The sequence below is a fragment of the Panthera tigris genome, chromosome D2 (genome assembly GCF_018350195.1).
Source record: "Panthera tigris isolate Pti1 chromosome D2, P.tigris_Pti1_mat1.1, whole genome shotgun sequence".
Lineage (NCBI taxonomy): Eukaryota > Metazoa > Chordata > Mammalia > Carnivora > Felidae > Panthera > Panthera tigris.
The window spans coordinates 60,177,681-60,192,354 of NC_056670.1; the positions used below are offsets into that span (position 1 = coordinate 60,177,681).

The following is a 14,674-nucleotide window of genomic DNA, read 5'->3' on the forward strand; positions in this document are numbered from 1 at the left end:
GGGAGGGCCGGGAGCCGAGCCTCCTGTTCATTAGCAGTTGAGAAAAATTCCTTTCTAGTTTGATCAATCCTTGTTTTCCTCGGCAGAGCCGAGGCGCCCGCCCAGCGCGGAGACCGAGAGCGGGGTCTTTCTGCGGCGGGGGCGCCGGGCGCCGGGCCTCCGGGAAGCGCAGAAGTCGCGAAGAGGGGGTCAGGCCGGATCACCGCCGGGGCTTCTCCCTCCCTTTCTGGTTGGCTTTTTTTTTTTTTTTTTTTCCACTTCTCTCCCTCCCCCTTCCGTTTCTATTTGTGAAGGGAGGAGGAAGGCAGAGGCGGGCTGGTGTCTCTGGCCGAGGACTGGAATTTCATCTGAATGACTGCCCCTGCGCGCACGCAGCGCCCCGGAGTCGGCCCGCCTGCGCCCCGCAGCCCGCACCCGCACCCGGCCGGCCAGCCGGGGGACGCCCGCGCCGCAGCCCGAGAACCGCCAGTTCGCCTCGCCCGCCCGCTCCGGATCTAGCCGCCCTCGGCGCGGCCGCTCCCGCTTCCCCGGCCTCTCGGACCCCGGACGAGGCGAGTGAGGTGCGGCACTGACGACCTGAGAGGGAGCCCCATCGCCGCCGCCGCCGTCGTTGGAGGAAGTGTGCGGCTCCCTGGCTCTGTCCGCTGCGGGGCGCGCCCCAATGTCAGCCGCGAAGCCGGGCGCAGGCCGCGGGCCGCCGCTGGCCTAGCCGCGCGGTCGGGGGGCCGGCCTCTTATATGGAATTTGGACCCCGGCGCTCCCCTCCAGGGCTGGTGCCCGGCCGCGGCCCTGGCGCAGTCCGCCGCCTCCCGCTAGGCGCTCGCGAGGAGGAGGAGACGCAGCCGGCTGCGCGCGCGGCGGGACGACCGAGGCTCCCTCCTCTGGGGGGCAGACGCGCGGAGGGCGCTGGTGACTGAGCGACTGTCGGGGCTTCCTGGGGCCGGAGCTCGGGGCTCGGTGGGCCTGCAGCTGCACCGGACGGCCCCCCAGAGTTGGGCAGTTAGGGAGGCCTGCCCGGGCCCCCTGCCCGCAGCAGCCATGGCGGAGAATTGGAAGAACTGCTTCGAGGAGGAGCTCATCTGCCCCATCTGCCTGCATGTCTTCGTGGAGCCGGTGCAATTGCCGTGCAAACACAACTTCTGTCGGGGCTGCATTGGCGAGGCGTGGGCCAAGGACAGCGGCCTGGTGCGCTGCCCGGAGTGCAACCAGGCCTACAACCAGAAGCCGGGCCTGGAGAAGAACCTGAAGCTCACCAACATCGTGGAGAAGTTCAACGCCCTGCACGTGGAGAAGCCGCCGGCGGCGCTGCACTGCGTGTTTTGCCGCCGCGGCCCCCCGCTGCCCGCGCAGAAGGTCTGCCTGCGCTGCGAGGCGCCCTGCTGCCAGTCCCACGTGCAGACGCACCTGCAGCAGCCCTCCACCGCCCGCGGGCACCTCCTGGTGGAGGCGGACGACGTGCGGGCTTGGAGCTGCCCCCAGCACAACGCCTACCGCCTCTACCACTGCGAGGCCGAGCAGGTGGCCGTGTGCCAGTACTGCTGCTACTACAGCGGTGCGCATCAGGGACACTCGGTGTGCGACGTGGAGATCCGGAGGAATGAGATCCGGGCAAGTACCCTACACACACACACACACACACACACACACACACACACACTCCCTACCTCCTCGGGACCACCCTTCCAGACAGGCTAACTCTTGTGACATCAGGCCAGAGGCGCCCTTCCAAACTCTTATACCCTGAAAGTTTGGGGGCAAGGTCCTGGGAAGAAAGGTCTCCCACTACTTGATACATTTCTGCACCTGTGCACATAGAGTCCATCTTTTGAGTCATTTATAGAATTGAGGTGAGGGGTAGAGTTTGGGTGTTGCTTTTCTGTTCTGCGCACGGCTCCCTCCCCCAGCCTTGTTTCTGTGGGCCCTATGGGAAGTCACCAAGGCAGTGACCCAGGTCCTGCTTCTCCAGCTGCTGTTTATGTAATGAGTGTCCTGGTGCCGCTGCTGTGGCTGACATGATCCATGATGCTGGCATACCAATGAGGAAGTAAACAAAAGCAGCCATGTTAGTTTCAAGCCCGATTGGAAACACACTGGGGGCGCGGGGGTGGGGTGGAGGGGAGCTTCCGGAGGGAGAACAGAACTCTGGTATCTATCTGGACAAGGCCTGGACAGCCAGCGGCATCACTGAACAGTCTCAGCCATTCTGATTATTCCCAATTGCCCACTCTTCATTTGTGAGAATCACTGCTCTCTGTGTGCCTGTGTATATTGCATGCGTCTGCATGAACAAACCTTAAAGTATGTGTCTTCATCACTGTGAACCCTTTTCTCCCAGCCCAGCCCTCTATCACAGCCCTCCCACATTTGGGGAGGGGAAGTGGAAGACGGAAAAAGAATCCTGTGGGTTTAAGGTTGAGCTGCCTTGCAATCTGGTTTCAGGCAGCTGGCTCCCCTGGGCTGCCGGCTGGGTGATTACAGAACCGCATCCCCTCCCATTGTATACACCCGGCAGCAGCGGCCAATGTCAAAACCGCCTTCTCCCTCAGGCCTCTGGGCCTGGCTTTGGAGCTGGACTGAGGCAATACTTCCGTCCCCTTCCGTGGAGGGGGGCTCCTCCTAGGTCCCTCCCTGGTCCCCTGGCTTTCAGCATTGAGTCATACCAGAAGGAAGGGGTTGGCCTGAGCCATCTCAGAAGCCCCAGCTTGGAGCCCGGGTGTGATATCATGGGGGTGAGGTTGGGCTTTGGTTGCACTGGGAGCGTTTAATGGGTGGGGGCCCTGGAGGCTAGTTGAGACCAGTGGGGAGCTTGGGTATGAGGAAGCTCTGAGCCTGGACGGTTGTGGATGGGGGCTGTTTCCTGTGGGGGGGAACCAGTCAGAATGAGTCACTGTTTAGCAATTAAAAAACATACACTTACAACTAACAAAAGGCAGGAGAGCCACCGCAAGCTGAGGGCAGGGATAACAAATAAAATTTGCTGTATAATTAGTTTCCAATCGGATGGGCTAACTCTGGGTTTTGTACAGGACAGGACCTATGGTTTCTTAAAGGAAGCATAGGGGATAGAGAGAGGAGCCATTCTCTTCCTTTCCCTGGAGTTGAGAATCAGAGGCCTAGGGAAAGCAGTGAACCCCTAGTGCCCACCTGCAACTCCGGGAGGCAGAGCCCAGACTTTTCTCAGTATGGGGAAGCTGCTGGTATTAATAAAGATGGAAAGACTGGGGGAGGAAGGGAAAAGCGCAAAGGCAGGAGAAAGGAGCGCTGTCCAGTTCTCTGTCCTGGGTTTGGCAGTGGAAAGTGACGGGAAGGGAAAAGACCGAGATGTGGCTGAAAGGAACCAAGGAGGGGGCAGCAGCCAGGATGATGAGTGAATTTGTGCCTGCACCCACGCTTTTGCTCTTAACTGTGTCTGAGTGCTAGGGGTGCTTTTCATTTGGGTGGGGAGAAAACATAATTGTGCCTGATTCGGTAGTAGGAGGGTATCTTTAGATGTGTGTCTATGTTTGCAAGTGCCTCTGAGACTGCTTGCTTTGCCCTTAAATGCACCTGTCTCCCGTCTGTATAATTGGTGGGGGAAGGGGTTGCCCAGGCATGCAGAGTATACTCTGGGGTTCCCACCACCAGGTCCATGATCCTGGCTCGTGGAAGGAACTGGTTGGGAAGGAAGTGCTGAACTTTGTCAGCCCCTGTGAGCATGCCTGTGTGTGTGTGTGTGTGTGTGTGTGTGTGTGTGTGTGTGTGTGTGTTCATTCCTGTTCCTGATGTGGGCAGGCGCACAAGTAGGGGGGTTGCATCAGGGCCAGATGTGCAATTCTGTGCACCCAGCATCTGTGTACCCAGCAACCTGAGTCTTATTCCCCTCCGGGTGCCCCCATCCCAGGCCCTCTGGATTCTCTCTGGTGACTCAGGGCACTGGAGTTGGAAACCCTTCCAACAGGCCAGCACCCCTCAGTCTGAGTTGGACTTACTGAACGTGGAGAAAGGGGCCTCACCCTCAGGAGAGGGGAAGAGCCATAGGGAATCTGAATGGAAGAACCCATCACACTGTCCTTCCTCCAGCCAGGGAGAAGGGCCTTTTCCTGGGCCTCTTTTCCCTTGCCTGAGGGCCTCTGATGCCGTGGATACGGATGAGAGCAACAGAATTCTCCGGGATATAGGAGCAGATACATGGAGACTTGGCACATGCCTTAAAATACGGCTTTGCTTCTTGTGTTTCCTCTTATGTCTTCTGTGGGGTAGGGGTGGGAGGTGCTGCTGAAACGTCCTATCGGTTAGAAATAGGAAACTCTGATCAACCTCTCCTTGGTGGCTCTAGTCACATACTCACAAGCACCCACATGTGCAAAGGCCAGTAGCCTAGAGCAGGAGCCCAGCAGGGAGGCAAGCAGGGCTTCTCTGCAGCCTAGGGCACTAGCAGGGGAGTCAGGCCAACTCTGTTGCCCCACTCTGCCCTTGCAAAGCCATTGTGTAGACCACATTGCCCTGAAGCCTGGAGGCCCATTGGGTTGGCCCCAGAGACCACGCTGTGGGACATGCCCAGACCCCAAATGTGTTCTCCCTTGGGGCTATGAGAGGATAATGGCCCAAAATGGGGCTATCCAGGTGGGCCTGAGTCTGGCAGCCCTAGGTAGTCAAAGCCCCTTCCAGCCCTCAGGTTTAGGGGTTCATCTAAGCAACAGGGAACTGGTGTAAGCCGGGAGTATCCCTATCTCATGACCTCCTTCAACAAGAAAAGAAGACCTAGTTATATGTATGAGGGACTATGCAGGGTGTGTGTGTGTGTGTGTGTGTGTGTGTGTGTGTGTGTGTGTGTTCAGGTCATAGTAGTGCCCCCGTGTCATTCCTAGGCCCCCAGATCAAGACTGGAAATGTTGCCAGAACCCTTTTCCTTAAATGTCTCATAGGTTTAATGTTGAGAGATGTTCCCTGGGGTGGGGTGGGGGGGCAGGGAGAGGATCCCACCGCTCAGGGCCAACTTGGGGTTTGTAGCTGCCAGAGGCGAGGTGGCGCTTTCACTGCCCCCATTGCCCCTGGCTGGAGGGCTTGCACTGGGACCCTGGCGGGGACCCTAGGTCTCCGCCCCATGTGTCCATCTCTGGGTGGGCTGTGGGGGTGGAGGCTGCCCTGACCCAGCTGACTCGGGCAGCACAGACCCCACTGCTCCCTCCTCCCCAGACCAGACTCCTGACCTCTCAGGTGGGGAGGCAGCTGACCTGTGTAAGGTGAAGGGCAATGTAGCTGTCCCTTCCTTGATCATCCTGAGTCTGCAGGGAAGGTGGGTCTGGCTCGGCCTTCCTCCCTGGGCCCCAGGCAGAGAGGAGTCTGAGGCAGAGGCCCAGCCCCCACCGCCACCGCCACCCCAGGATCCTGCTGACACAGCCAGGCGCCTGTCATGCACGCCCTATTGATTACTCGGCCTCCTGCAGCTCTGGATGGCCGTGCGTCCATGTCTGTCTGCAGGTGTGCGCGCACGCGTGTAACCGGAGTGTCTGGTTGTGCATCCCCCATGTGACCGATTTTCTTGTATCTCCTGTGTGTATCTCTGAGAAGGTACAGCGTGAGTGACCGACTTAATTGTGTAGCTGTCCTGCGTGTGGCTGTGGGGTCCAGAAGGCGTGCAAGCGCGCGTCTGTGAGAGACGAGGTTGACTGCACGGCCCGCTTGCTGTATACCTGTGATTGGAAGTTGAGGGTGTATTGCGTGACTGTCAGCACCATGTTGCTAGCATGTGGCTGCCTGCTCGGGCTCTGAGACTTGTGCGACTTTCTCAACTGGTGGGGGTGTTGGGGAGGGGAAGAAAAGATGGAATTCACCTTCGGGCGAGCTTGTTGCCTGTGGCCGGTATCGGAGGCAGAGGTCCAGGTGGCTCCTGCGATGCTGTGTTGGGGGCAGTGTGGGTGGGCCTAGGAAGAAGGTGAGCCCGGCTTGGGCCCCTGCCCTGGACCAAGCAGGCAGGCCTGGCTGGCCTCCTCCCTGCTCTGGGAAAGCCTTCCTTCCCGGCCGGCCTGGTATTCAAACCCAGACAAAGGGGGGCTTTCTCTCTCGCCTCTTTGTTCTGCTGCCCCAGAGCGCTGCTCTCTGCATGGCAAAAGCTAATTCCACTCTGCAGCTGGGAAACCTTCTCTAGGGTCTGCCGGGGCTTGTTTCAGAGAGCCTGCTTCTCTCCTTGCCTTGGCTTCTGCCCTCCAGCCTCTTCCCTCTGCGTCTGTGGTTGCCTCTGCCTGGGGGTCCGCATGGTAGCCCAAGGTAAGGGCCGAGGCCTGGAAACTGCCCTGTGACAAGGGGAGAATGCTGTGGCCCAGGGAGAGAGGAGGCCAGCATGCTCCTGGGACGAGGCCTATAGTGAGAGTGGGGGGCAGGTTTGGAAGCTGGGGAGGGGGTCAGGATGGGGTAGCTCTGAGCAGGGGCTGCAGCCAGAGCTAGAGCTGAAATGGCAGCTCTCTGGGCAGGGGTGTGAGCAGAGAGAGGTGCTCAGCAGCCCAGCCCCCTCTTCTTGCCCCCCATGACTCTCCCCACCACCACCACCACAGGGGCTGCTGGATCCAGCACTGGCCCTGTCTGAAAATCTCAGACAGGGGTTGCCTCTGGCCCAACCCCTGGGGCCCTGTTCCCTCCTGACCTTGCTTCTCTTCAAGGTTGACTTGAGGGTTTTAGTATTATTTATTAACTTTTATGCAGCCCAGAGTCCCCATGGCCTACCCGTCTGCCCAGTCCAGTCTGGCATCAACAATGCCAGCTGGGCCTGACCAGTCAGACTCCAGAGGGATGTGAGGCTTTCCTGGGGCAGGAATGTAAGGAGCTAGGAGTGCCCCTCTCTCAGAGGGAGCAGCTCCGGGCGGAGTCTAGAACATTGGGCGACAGGTAGGAGGATCAGGATGTCCTGGGGCCTGTTCTTCATACCTGTCATGTATGATGGAATGGGAATGGAGTGCCCCCATGTCTTCTTGATGTTTTTGCCCTCACGGGACCAGGAGGAGACCACAAAAGGCCTTACTTAGGTTCTAAGGGACAAGCGCCTCTGAGTGGAGTTGGGCCTCATATCGCCCCTCCTCCTTCCTGCTGGAGGCCTGGTCCCTCCAGCGCTGCTAGTCTAGACCAGGGTTCCCCACTCCGCTGTGCTCCTGTACTGCACTCTTGAGGTGTGCCACAGTCCAGGTGACTCACTGAGCGCTGGGAGGGGTTTGTAAAGAGCCCCCATATCCTTACCCCCTGCACTGAGAGCCCTTGCTCTGAATCAAGCAGGAAAATCTGGTCCTATCTCTCAGCTTTGGGTTTTTCCCAGATGGGAAATGGGGCCTCAGCTCTCAGCGATTCCTCGGACATTGGGATGGAAAGAGGCTGCTGGTAGCGGGAAGGGGTATAGGCCTTGCTTCCTCTGCCCCTGTCTTCCAGCTTCTCAGCAGCCTGATTCAGTCATTTGGTGGAATTGAGGTGAGGGGTAATGAAGAGGCAACAAGTGAATATTCCTGTCCCTTCCCCCAGTTTCCCGGTGCCTGAGGTAATAGTGATTCCCCCCAACCCTCTGGCTCCCTCAGGTTTTGTCTGTGGCAGGATTAAGATCATCTGGCCCCAAGAGAGGGCCATCCCTGCAAGGGTGAACTGGCCAGCCTGGGTCCCTGGGCCCTCCTCCCAGCCCTCTGTGATGACTGGCAACTCTTGGCCAGTTTCCTTCCCATTCCTACCCCCTCCCCTACCTACCCCTGCAGCAGAGACAGGAGCTCCATGTCCTCTGAGATGGGGGAGGGGGAGTGAAACCCAGCCACTTGCTAGAGAGTGTGGCCCCTGCCTTTGCTAGGCATAGATTGGGCTCCCACCCCAGAGGGCTCTGGGCAGGCAATGTCCCAGAGTAGAAGTACTGCCAGGAAAGGCTCTGAGAAAGGTCTGGAAGAAGGCCGGGGCTGAGCTCCACCCCTAGAACTGGACAGGAGGTGCCTCCTTTGGCTTTTCCCTGAGGAGTCAGCCATGAGTTCCTTGAAGGGTTCCAGAGGGGCGGGAGAGGGGCCTCCCACTGCTCTAAAGGATGGGAGTGGAACAGCCCCCATTCCAGTCCTCTGAGGGAAATTGGGCTGGGAAGCTAACCTTGGTGCTGCCTCCTTCCTGTCTCTCATCTGGGACTTAGCCCCAGGTGTGCCCCTAATCTGATACTGATGGGTTTGGTCATGAGAATTAGCTAGGTGGGGAGACCATAGTGCGCAGATGTATGGGATGGAGTCAGGGGTGGGGGGCTTTCCAATATCCTGAGCATTGGGAAGGCAGGAATGGCCCGCTGTCTGAGACACATCTGCAGAGAGGGGCCCTGTCCTCTCAGTGTGGGTACAAGGCATCCAGAAGGCAAAAATTTGAGGGCCAGTTGTTACAAGGGAGGTAAAAAGCCCTACTGTTCCTGAAGGGGTGTCCTGGCCACCTTGCCTTTATGGCAGGCCTCCCTTAAGTGTCTGGGCCTTCAGGAGGCCCAGTCTTCACCTGTAGGGGGCCGGATGCAAGTATACGTGTAGCTCTGTGCGGCACTGTGCATGAGGTGGTGCCAGGGCCCAAGTGGCGATGCGTGCTTGTGTGTGTTCTGGGCACTTCTACCAGGGGCTGCTACCCTCTTGCTCTAGCTGTGGGCAGTCTCACTGGCAGGGAGGACGCATGACTGCCTCTTTCCTCCCCTGCCACTCAGCTGTGTCTCCTTACAGGCTCTGACTCTCAGGCTGGCAGCGACCCTTGTGCATGTTGGGCTGGTGTGGGGACCTGCTGGAAGGGCAAAGTGCCCGGGACAGGGCAAGGTCTCCTGGGGCTGGTTCTTACAGGTCCTGTCCTAGGTCATTGGTCAAGTTGATGGGGCAGACAGTATCCCAGGCTTCTCCAGCTTAGAATCCGGCTTCATACTCCCCACCTCCTCCTGTCCCCGGGTTTTTGTTTCTGGGGCAGCCAGCAACTCGCAGCGAGGTTGCTGAACTCTCTTGCCGGCCTTGGTTTCCCCAAATGTAAAATGGGTCAGAAGAGTGAGGAAGGGATTAGTGGTTGTCTCTGGGGAGCCAGCTGGGTGTGGGTGGGAATGGGGGTTTTAGGTCAAACTTGAGGGTCACTCTGAGGCCCCCGCAGAGGAAGAAAAAGAACGATTCCTTGTTGAGTGGACACTTACTGTGAGCTAGGTTCTGTGTAACCTGCTTTGCAAACCTTATTTTTGTGGGCAAAACCGTGCCTTTATTCAGTCAACATGCTATGCAACTGTCGAGTGCTGGGGTCTCTGTGTTGCCTGGCTGAGAAGGGAGGTAGAAAAAGACCGCAGCAAACCCTATTTTCAGCAGGCTCAGAGCTTTGCAGGGAAATCAGACCAACTTGGAGAGGCAGGCTACAGAATAATGTCCTGGGGCGCCTGGGTGGCTCAGTTCGTTGAGCATCAGACTGCGGATTTTGGCTCAGGTCATGATCCTAGGGGTGTGGATCAAGCCCCGCATCAGGCTCTGTACTATGTGTGGAGCCTGTGTAAGATTCTCTCTCCCTCGGCCCCTCTCCCCCGCTCGTACTCTCCCTCTCACTAAAATAAAATGAATAAATAAGTAAATGATTTTTAAAAATGAATAGTGCTGTCCTATAGGTCTTTCTGTGATGATGGTAATGTTTTGTATTTGTGGTGTCCAGAACATTAGCCATTGGTGACATATAGTTATTGAGCACTCAAACTGAGGCTGGTACAACTAAAACTGATGTTTAATTTATTTTAATTTATTTAAATTTAAATAGCCGCGTGTGACTAGCTGCTACCATACTGGACAGTACAGCTGCGAGGGAAGGCACGCTGTGACAGCCCCACTGCATGGCAAGGACAGGGAGTGACCTGTGCAAACTTCGAACAGGGGCCATGGAAAGTTTCCTAGGGAGTGGGCCTTAAGTTGGGCCTTGAAGGACGGACAGAGGGAGGAAGGGGGCACTGGTGGGCTGTAGAAAAATGTCAGCAGAGGGGCGCCTGGGTGGCTCAGTCAGTTAAGCGTCCGACTTCGGCTCAGGTCATGATCTCGCGGTCCGTGGATTCGAGCCCCGCATCGGGCTCTGTGCTGACAGCTCAGAGCCTGGAGCCCGTTTCAGATTCTGTGTCTCCCTGTTTCTCTGACCCTCCCCTGTTCATGCTCTTTCTCTGTCTCAAAAATAAATTAAAATGTTAAAAAAAGAAAAAAGAAAAACGTCAGCAGAGTGCAGGGAGTTCAAGTGTGCACAGAGCATTGGAGACAGGATACCAGCCCACCTGGCTGGGGGGCGGGGGGTGGTGTCAAGTTGTAAGAGAGCCGTCATTGCCAAAATATTGGAAGGAGGGAGTCATTGAGGTTCTTGAGCAGGAAGAGACCGTGTTCGAAGAAGCATGTCTGGTAAGGGAGGATGACAGGATGGATGGAACAGGCAGGATGGACAGGGCCGGGAGGGGAGGATTGTGGAGACAGGAGATCAAGGGCTGAGAATAACAGCTTCATCCAGCACCTTCCAGTAGACTGGCCTCAGGTTCTTAAGCAAGCCACAGAGTCTCCCTTCCACTTGGGTCCAAATGAGAGGCTGAGGCTCTCATTTGGAGGCTCATTTGAGGCTTTAGCAAGGACTTCAGAGGCCTAACCCTCAGCGTCAAGAACAAAGCTGCCCTTGATGCCCTTAAGTGCAAGTAAGGCAAGTGTAGGGTGATATCTCTGGACTAGGCCAGCGGGCCTGGATGACCTTGGAAGGTTGTTTGTCCCTCTTCAACCTAGGGTACTCATCTCTAGGATGGGGCTCCCCGGAGAAGCGGCATGACTTGTACATGCTGAATCACCTAGGTTTGTGTCCTAGCTGTGTGACTTTGGACAGATTGCTTAATCTCTCTGGTTTCCTCTTCTCCGAAATGAAGATAATAGTAGTGCTTAACTCACAGCATTACTGGGATGATTAGATAAGTCTGTATAGGAAAAGCACTCAGAACGGGCTGGCTGGACCCTGCCCTCAGAAAGCTCATGGTTTAGATACGTGTGGGAAGCTATTCCAGGCTTTCAGTTCTTGGGAACAGGCTTCCCAGACAGCTGTCACCAGGCCCCTGGGATTGCATGGGGGGCCAGAAAGGGTTGGATGGCAGAAATTTAGGTCATCTGAGTCCAAGAATCTATAGGATGAGTCTGTTCTGTAGCAGGAAGGATGGTGCTCACCCATCCTTGGTAAGGGATAGAGCCGCAGTCCCCCCTCTGACACCCCTTCCCCACCTGTCCCTGCAGAAGATGCTGATGAAGCAGCAGGACCGTCTGGAGGAGCGAGAGCAGGACATTGAGGACCAGCTGTACAAACTCGAGTCCGACAAGCGCCTAGTGGAGGTAGCTAAGCCCAAGCCCGTGGTATGGGGTGGGCCGGCTTGGGTGCAGGGCCTTGGGCTGGCTCCCTGCTGGGGCTAGGATCTGTTGTGTGGTCGATGCTGTGCCAGAAGCCCTTGGTCAGTTATTCAATGAACTGTCGATTGCTGAGCCCCCACTGATGTCAGGGGTAGCCGGCCCAGAGCCCTGTGCTACCAGCAGGGAAATTAGCAGGTTCAGACCTCGCCGTGGGGAGCCGTGGGCAGCCTGGGGATTCGGGGTCCCAGACTCCACCGCCCAGGACGCGAGACAGGCAGAAGCGCAGCCCGAGGTCCCTGGCGCTCACTGCCCGCCCGCTCCCGCCCCCGCGCCCGCAGGAGAAGGTGAGCCAGCTGAAGGAAGAGGTGCGGCTGCAGTATGAAAAGCTACACCAGCTGCTGGACGAGGACCTGCGGCAGACGGTGGAGGTCCTGGACAAGGCCCAGGCCAAGTTCTGCAGCGAGAACGCAGCGCAGGCGCTGCACCTCGGGGAGCGCATGCAGGAGGCCAAGAAGCTGCTGGGCTCCCTGCAGCTGCTCTTCGACAAGACAGAAGACGTCAGCTTCATGAAGGTGGGCTGGGACCGGGACCAGCCGGTGGGATCCGGGTCATTCCTCAGCCGGAGTCTGGCATTCTTTGCTCCCAACCAGTTTCCCCCACCAGTATGCTCCCAGGGCTCTGGAGCCAGCCTGCATGGACTCAGAACCCTCCTCCTCTGCCCTTTCTAGCTTCGTGAGCTTGGGGGCGAGTCATATATGTTCCCTATGCCTAAATTCCCTCACCTATAAAATGGGGTTGATGATACAGATCTATAATCCTTTATCCACAATTCCAAATTTTAAAGATCTCTGAAAACTAATAGGAAAAATTCTGACAACTCATTTAACAGAAAAAAAAAAATTGACCTGAGCTCATGTTGGCAATTAATGGTCTTTATTTATCTTGCTTGACACAAGTATTCAAACATTTTGCTGCAGAAACATTGATGTATTGGATGATGGTGTCCTACTGGGGATAATACGTAACATATAGAACAGGCACCATATTTTCCCTCCTACAATCCAACAGTTTCCAAATTCCAAAACACATGTGGCCCCATGAATTTCAGATAAAAGACTGAGTGCCTGTAACACCTTGCTACCGTAGTTGTGTAGATAAAATGATGGATGTATAGAAAGCACTTAACCGTGTTTGTCACGTAGTAAGTGCTCAATAAATGTTAGCTATTCTTAACTTCTAGAAATGGAGGACTGCCCACCCCACCCCACCCCCCATCGGCCCTTACCATACTTTGGGGGAATCAGACAGTCAGCCCTGCCTGGGGGGAGGGAGCATGGGGCAGCTCTGCTTTCTCATGTTGCCTTACCCGCTGACTAACCCTTTTCTCTCCCCCTAGAACACCAAGTCTGTGAAAATCCTAATGGACAGGTGAGCAGATGGCCACCAGCCCCCAGGGGAACACATCTGGGGGAGGGCAGGGAGGGCCAGGCCCACGGGGGGAGGTAGGGCAGGCTCACCGGTGATACCTCCTCACAGCAGATGCCCCGTCCACTGCCCCCAGGACCCAGACCTGCACGGGCAGCAGCCTTTCTCCCCCTAAGATCGGCCACCTGAACTCCAAGCTCTTCCTGAATGAGGTGGCCAAGAAGGAGAAGCAGCTGCGCAAGATGCTAGAAGGTGAGGGTGGTATCCTCAATGGAAAGGAGAGAACCCCTTGGGCAGGGGTAAATGCCAGAGCCTTCTCTCTGAGAGGCAGCATGGCCTAGTCAGATAGTCTTTTCTTCATATCCTGGCTTTGCCCCTTCTAGCTATTGGACCTTGGGAAAAGCCACATGCCTTCCCTAAACTTCAGTTCCTTCAGCCGTAAAATGGGAATAATAATAGTATCTACCTGCTAATGGAGTAGTCAGCATTGACCAAGATGGTGCATGATGTAACGAGCTTGGTCCTATAGACAGAAAGTGGGGAAAGGAGACCTGGGTTGCTTGGGATGGGAGCTTTGGCGACTTTTGCCCCAAACTCTCCACAGGCCCCTTCAGCACACCGGTGCCCTTCCTGCAGAGCGTCCCCCTGTACCCTTGTGGCGTGAGCAGCTCTGGGGCGGAAAAGCGCAAGCACTCAACGGCCTTCCCTGAGGCCAGTTTCCTAGAGACGTCGTCAGGCCCTGTGGGCAGCCAATATGGGGCAGCAGGCACAGCCAGCGGCGAGGGCCAGTCAGGGCAGCCCCTGGGGCCCTGCAGCTCCACGCAGCACTTGGTGGCCCTGCCGGGCGGCGCCCAACCAGTGCACTCAAGTCCTGTGTTTCCCCCATCACAGTATCCCAATGGCTCTGCCACCCAGCAGCCCATGCTCCCCCAGTATGGCGGCCGCAAGATTCTCGTCTGTTCTGTGGACAACTGTTACTGTTCTTCCGTGGCCAACCATGGTGGCCACCAGCCCTACCCCCGCTCCGGCCACTTTCCCTGGACAGTGCCCTCACAGGAGTACTCACACCCGCTCCCGCCCACACCCTCCGTCCCCCAGTCCCTTCCTGGCCTGGCGGTCAGAGACTGGCTCGACGCCTCCCAGCAGCCTGGCCACCAGGATTTCTACAGGGTGTATGGGCAGCCGTCCACCAAACACTACGTGACGAGCTAACGCCACGCAGGCAGTGGGGAGCTGGGGAATCTTCCCCCCTAGCCCCCAGTGGCTCGGGAATTATGCATCCAGAGACCTGCCCTTCTACCTTCCTGTCTTCCCTCCCTTCCTCCTTCATCCCCCCTCCCCCCCCCCCAAGTCTTTTCCTTTTGGATTTTGTTTTGTTTTGGGCTTTGTTTTTGATTTTTTTTTTTTTTTTTTTTTTTTTTTAAATGAATCTCCTGGACGCGGAGGTGACAGTGAGAGCTGGCCTGGGCTGGGCTGCAGGTAGCCCTGGAGTTGGGAAAGCATCTACTTCAAGGCATTGAGCTCTCTCTCTCTCTGTCTCTCCTTTTTTCTTCTACTCCTTCCCCTTCCCACCCCCTTGGCTGGTAGGAGCCTCAGCTTCCCCTAAAGCCTTGGGGGATCCCACCCTCCTCACCCAGCCCGGGGAGGATGGACCAGTGCCCACTGGCCTGTTGCTCGTCTTGTTTTTCTTTTGGGCAGTTTGATCACTGACTGAGTAAGGAATGACCTGTAGATTGTGGGGCTTTTTTTTTTTTTTAATTTTTTTAAAACCAAGAATGATTTCTCCTGCTTCCTTCTTCTCAACATCCTCCCAGATGGAGTTCAAAGGCCACTTCTCAAGCAGCTTTTGGCACCTTCAGCCTCAGAGTGGAATCTTAAAGACAGGAACCCCATGTCCAGGAAAGGGGAAAAGGAACTTTGCCAAT

At 56.7% G+C, this 14,674-nt stretch overlaps 1 protein-coding gene across 1 annotated transcript; it reads left to right on the plus strand.

The window, feature by feature from the left end:
* Positions 1-14,115, plus strand: TRIM8 (tripartite motif containing 8). Its single transcript, XM_042961184.1, has 6 exons — positions 1-1,608; positions 11,214-11,309; positions 11,663-11,896; positions 12,721-12,752; positions 12,886-13,001; positions 13,354-14,115. Exons 1-6 carry the CDS (start codon positions 1,039-1,041, stop codon positions 13,959-13,961), a joined length of 1,656 nt encoding a protein of 551 aa, XP_042817118.1. The 5' UTR covers positions 1-1,038; the 3' UTR covers positions 13,962-14,115.
* Positions 14,116-14,674: the final 559 nt, after the last annotated feature.

What these genes read in the sequence shown, in the direction of transcription:
- TRIM8 (XM_042961184.1), top strand. Translation starts at nt 1,039, where the DNA reads ATGGCGGAGAATTGGAAGAACTGCTTCGAGGAGGAGCTCATCTGCCCC. An exon ending in TCCGGAGGAATGAGATCCGG is followed by an intron (nt 1,609 to 11,213) that starts GCAAGTACCCTA and finishes CTGTCCCTGCAG; the next exon opens with AAGATGCTGATGAAGCAGCA. An exon ending in CCGACAAGCGCCTAGTGGAG is followed by an intron (nt 11,310 to 11,662) that starts GTAGCTAAGCCC and finishes CCGCGCCCGCAG; the next exon opens with GAGAAGGTGAGCCAGCTGAA.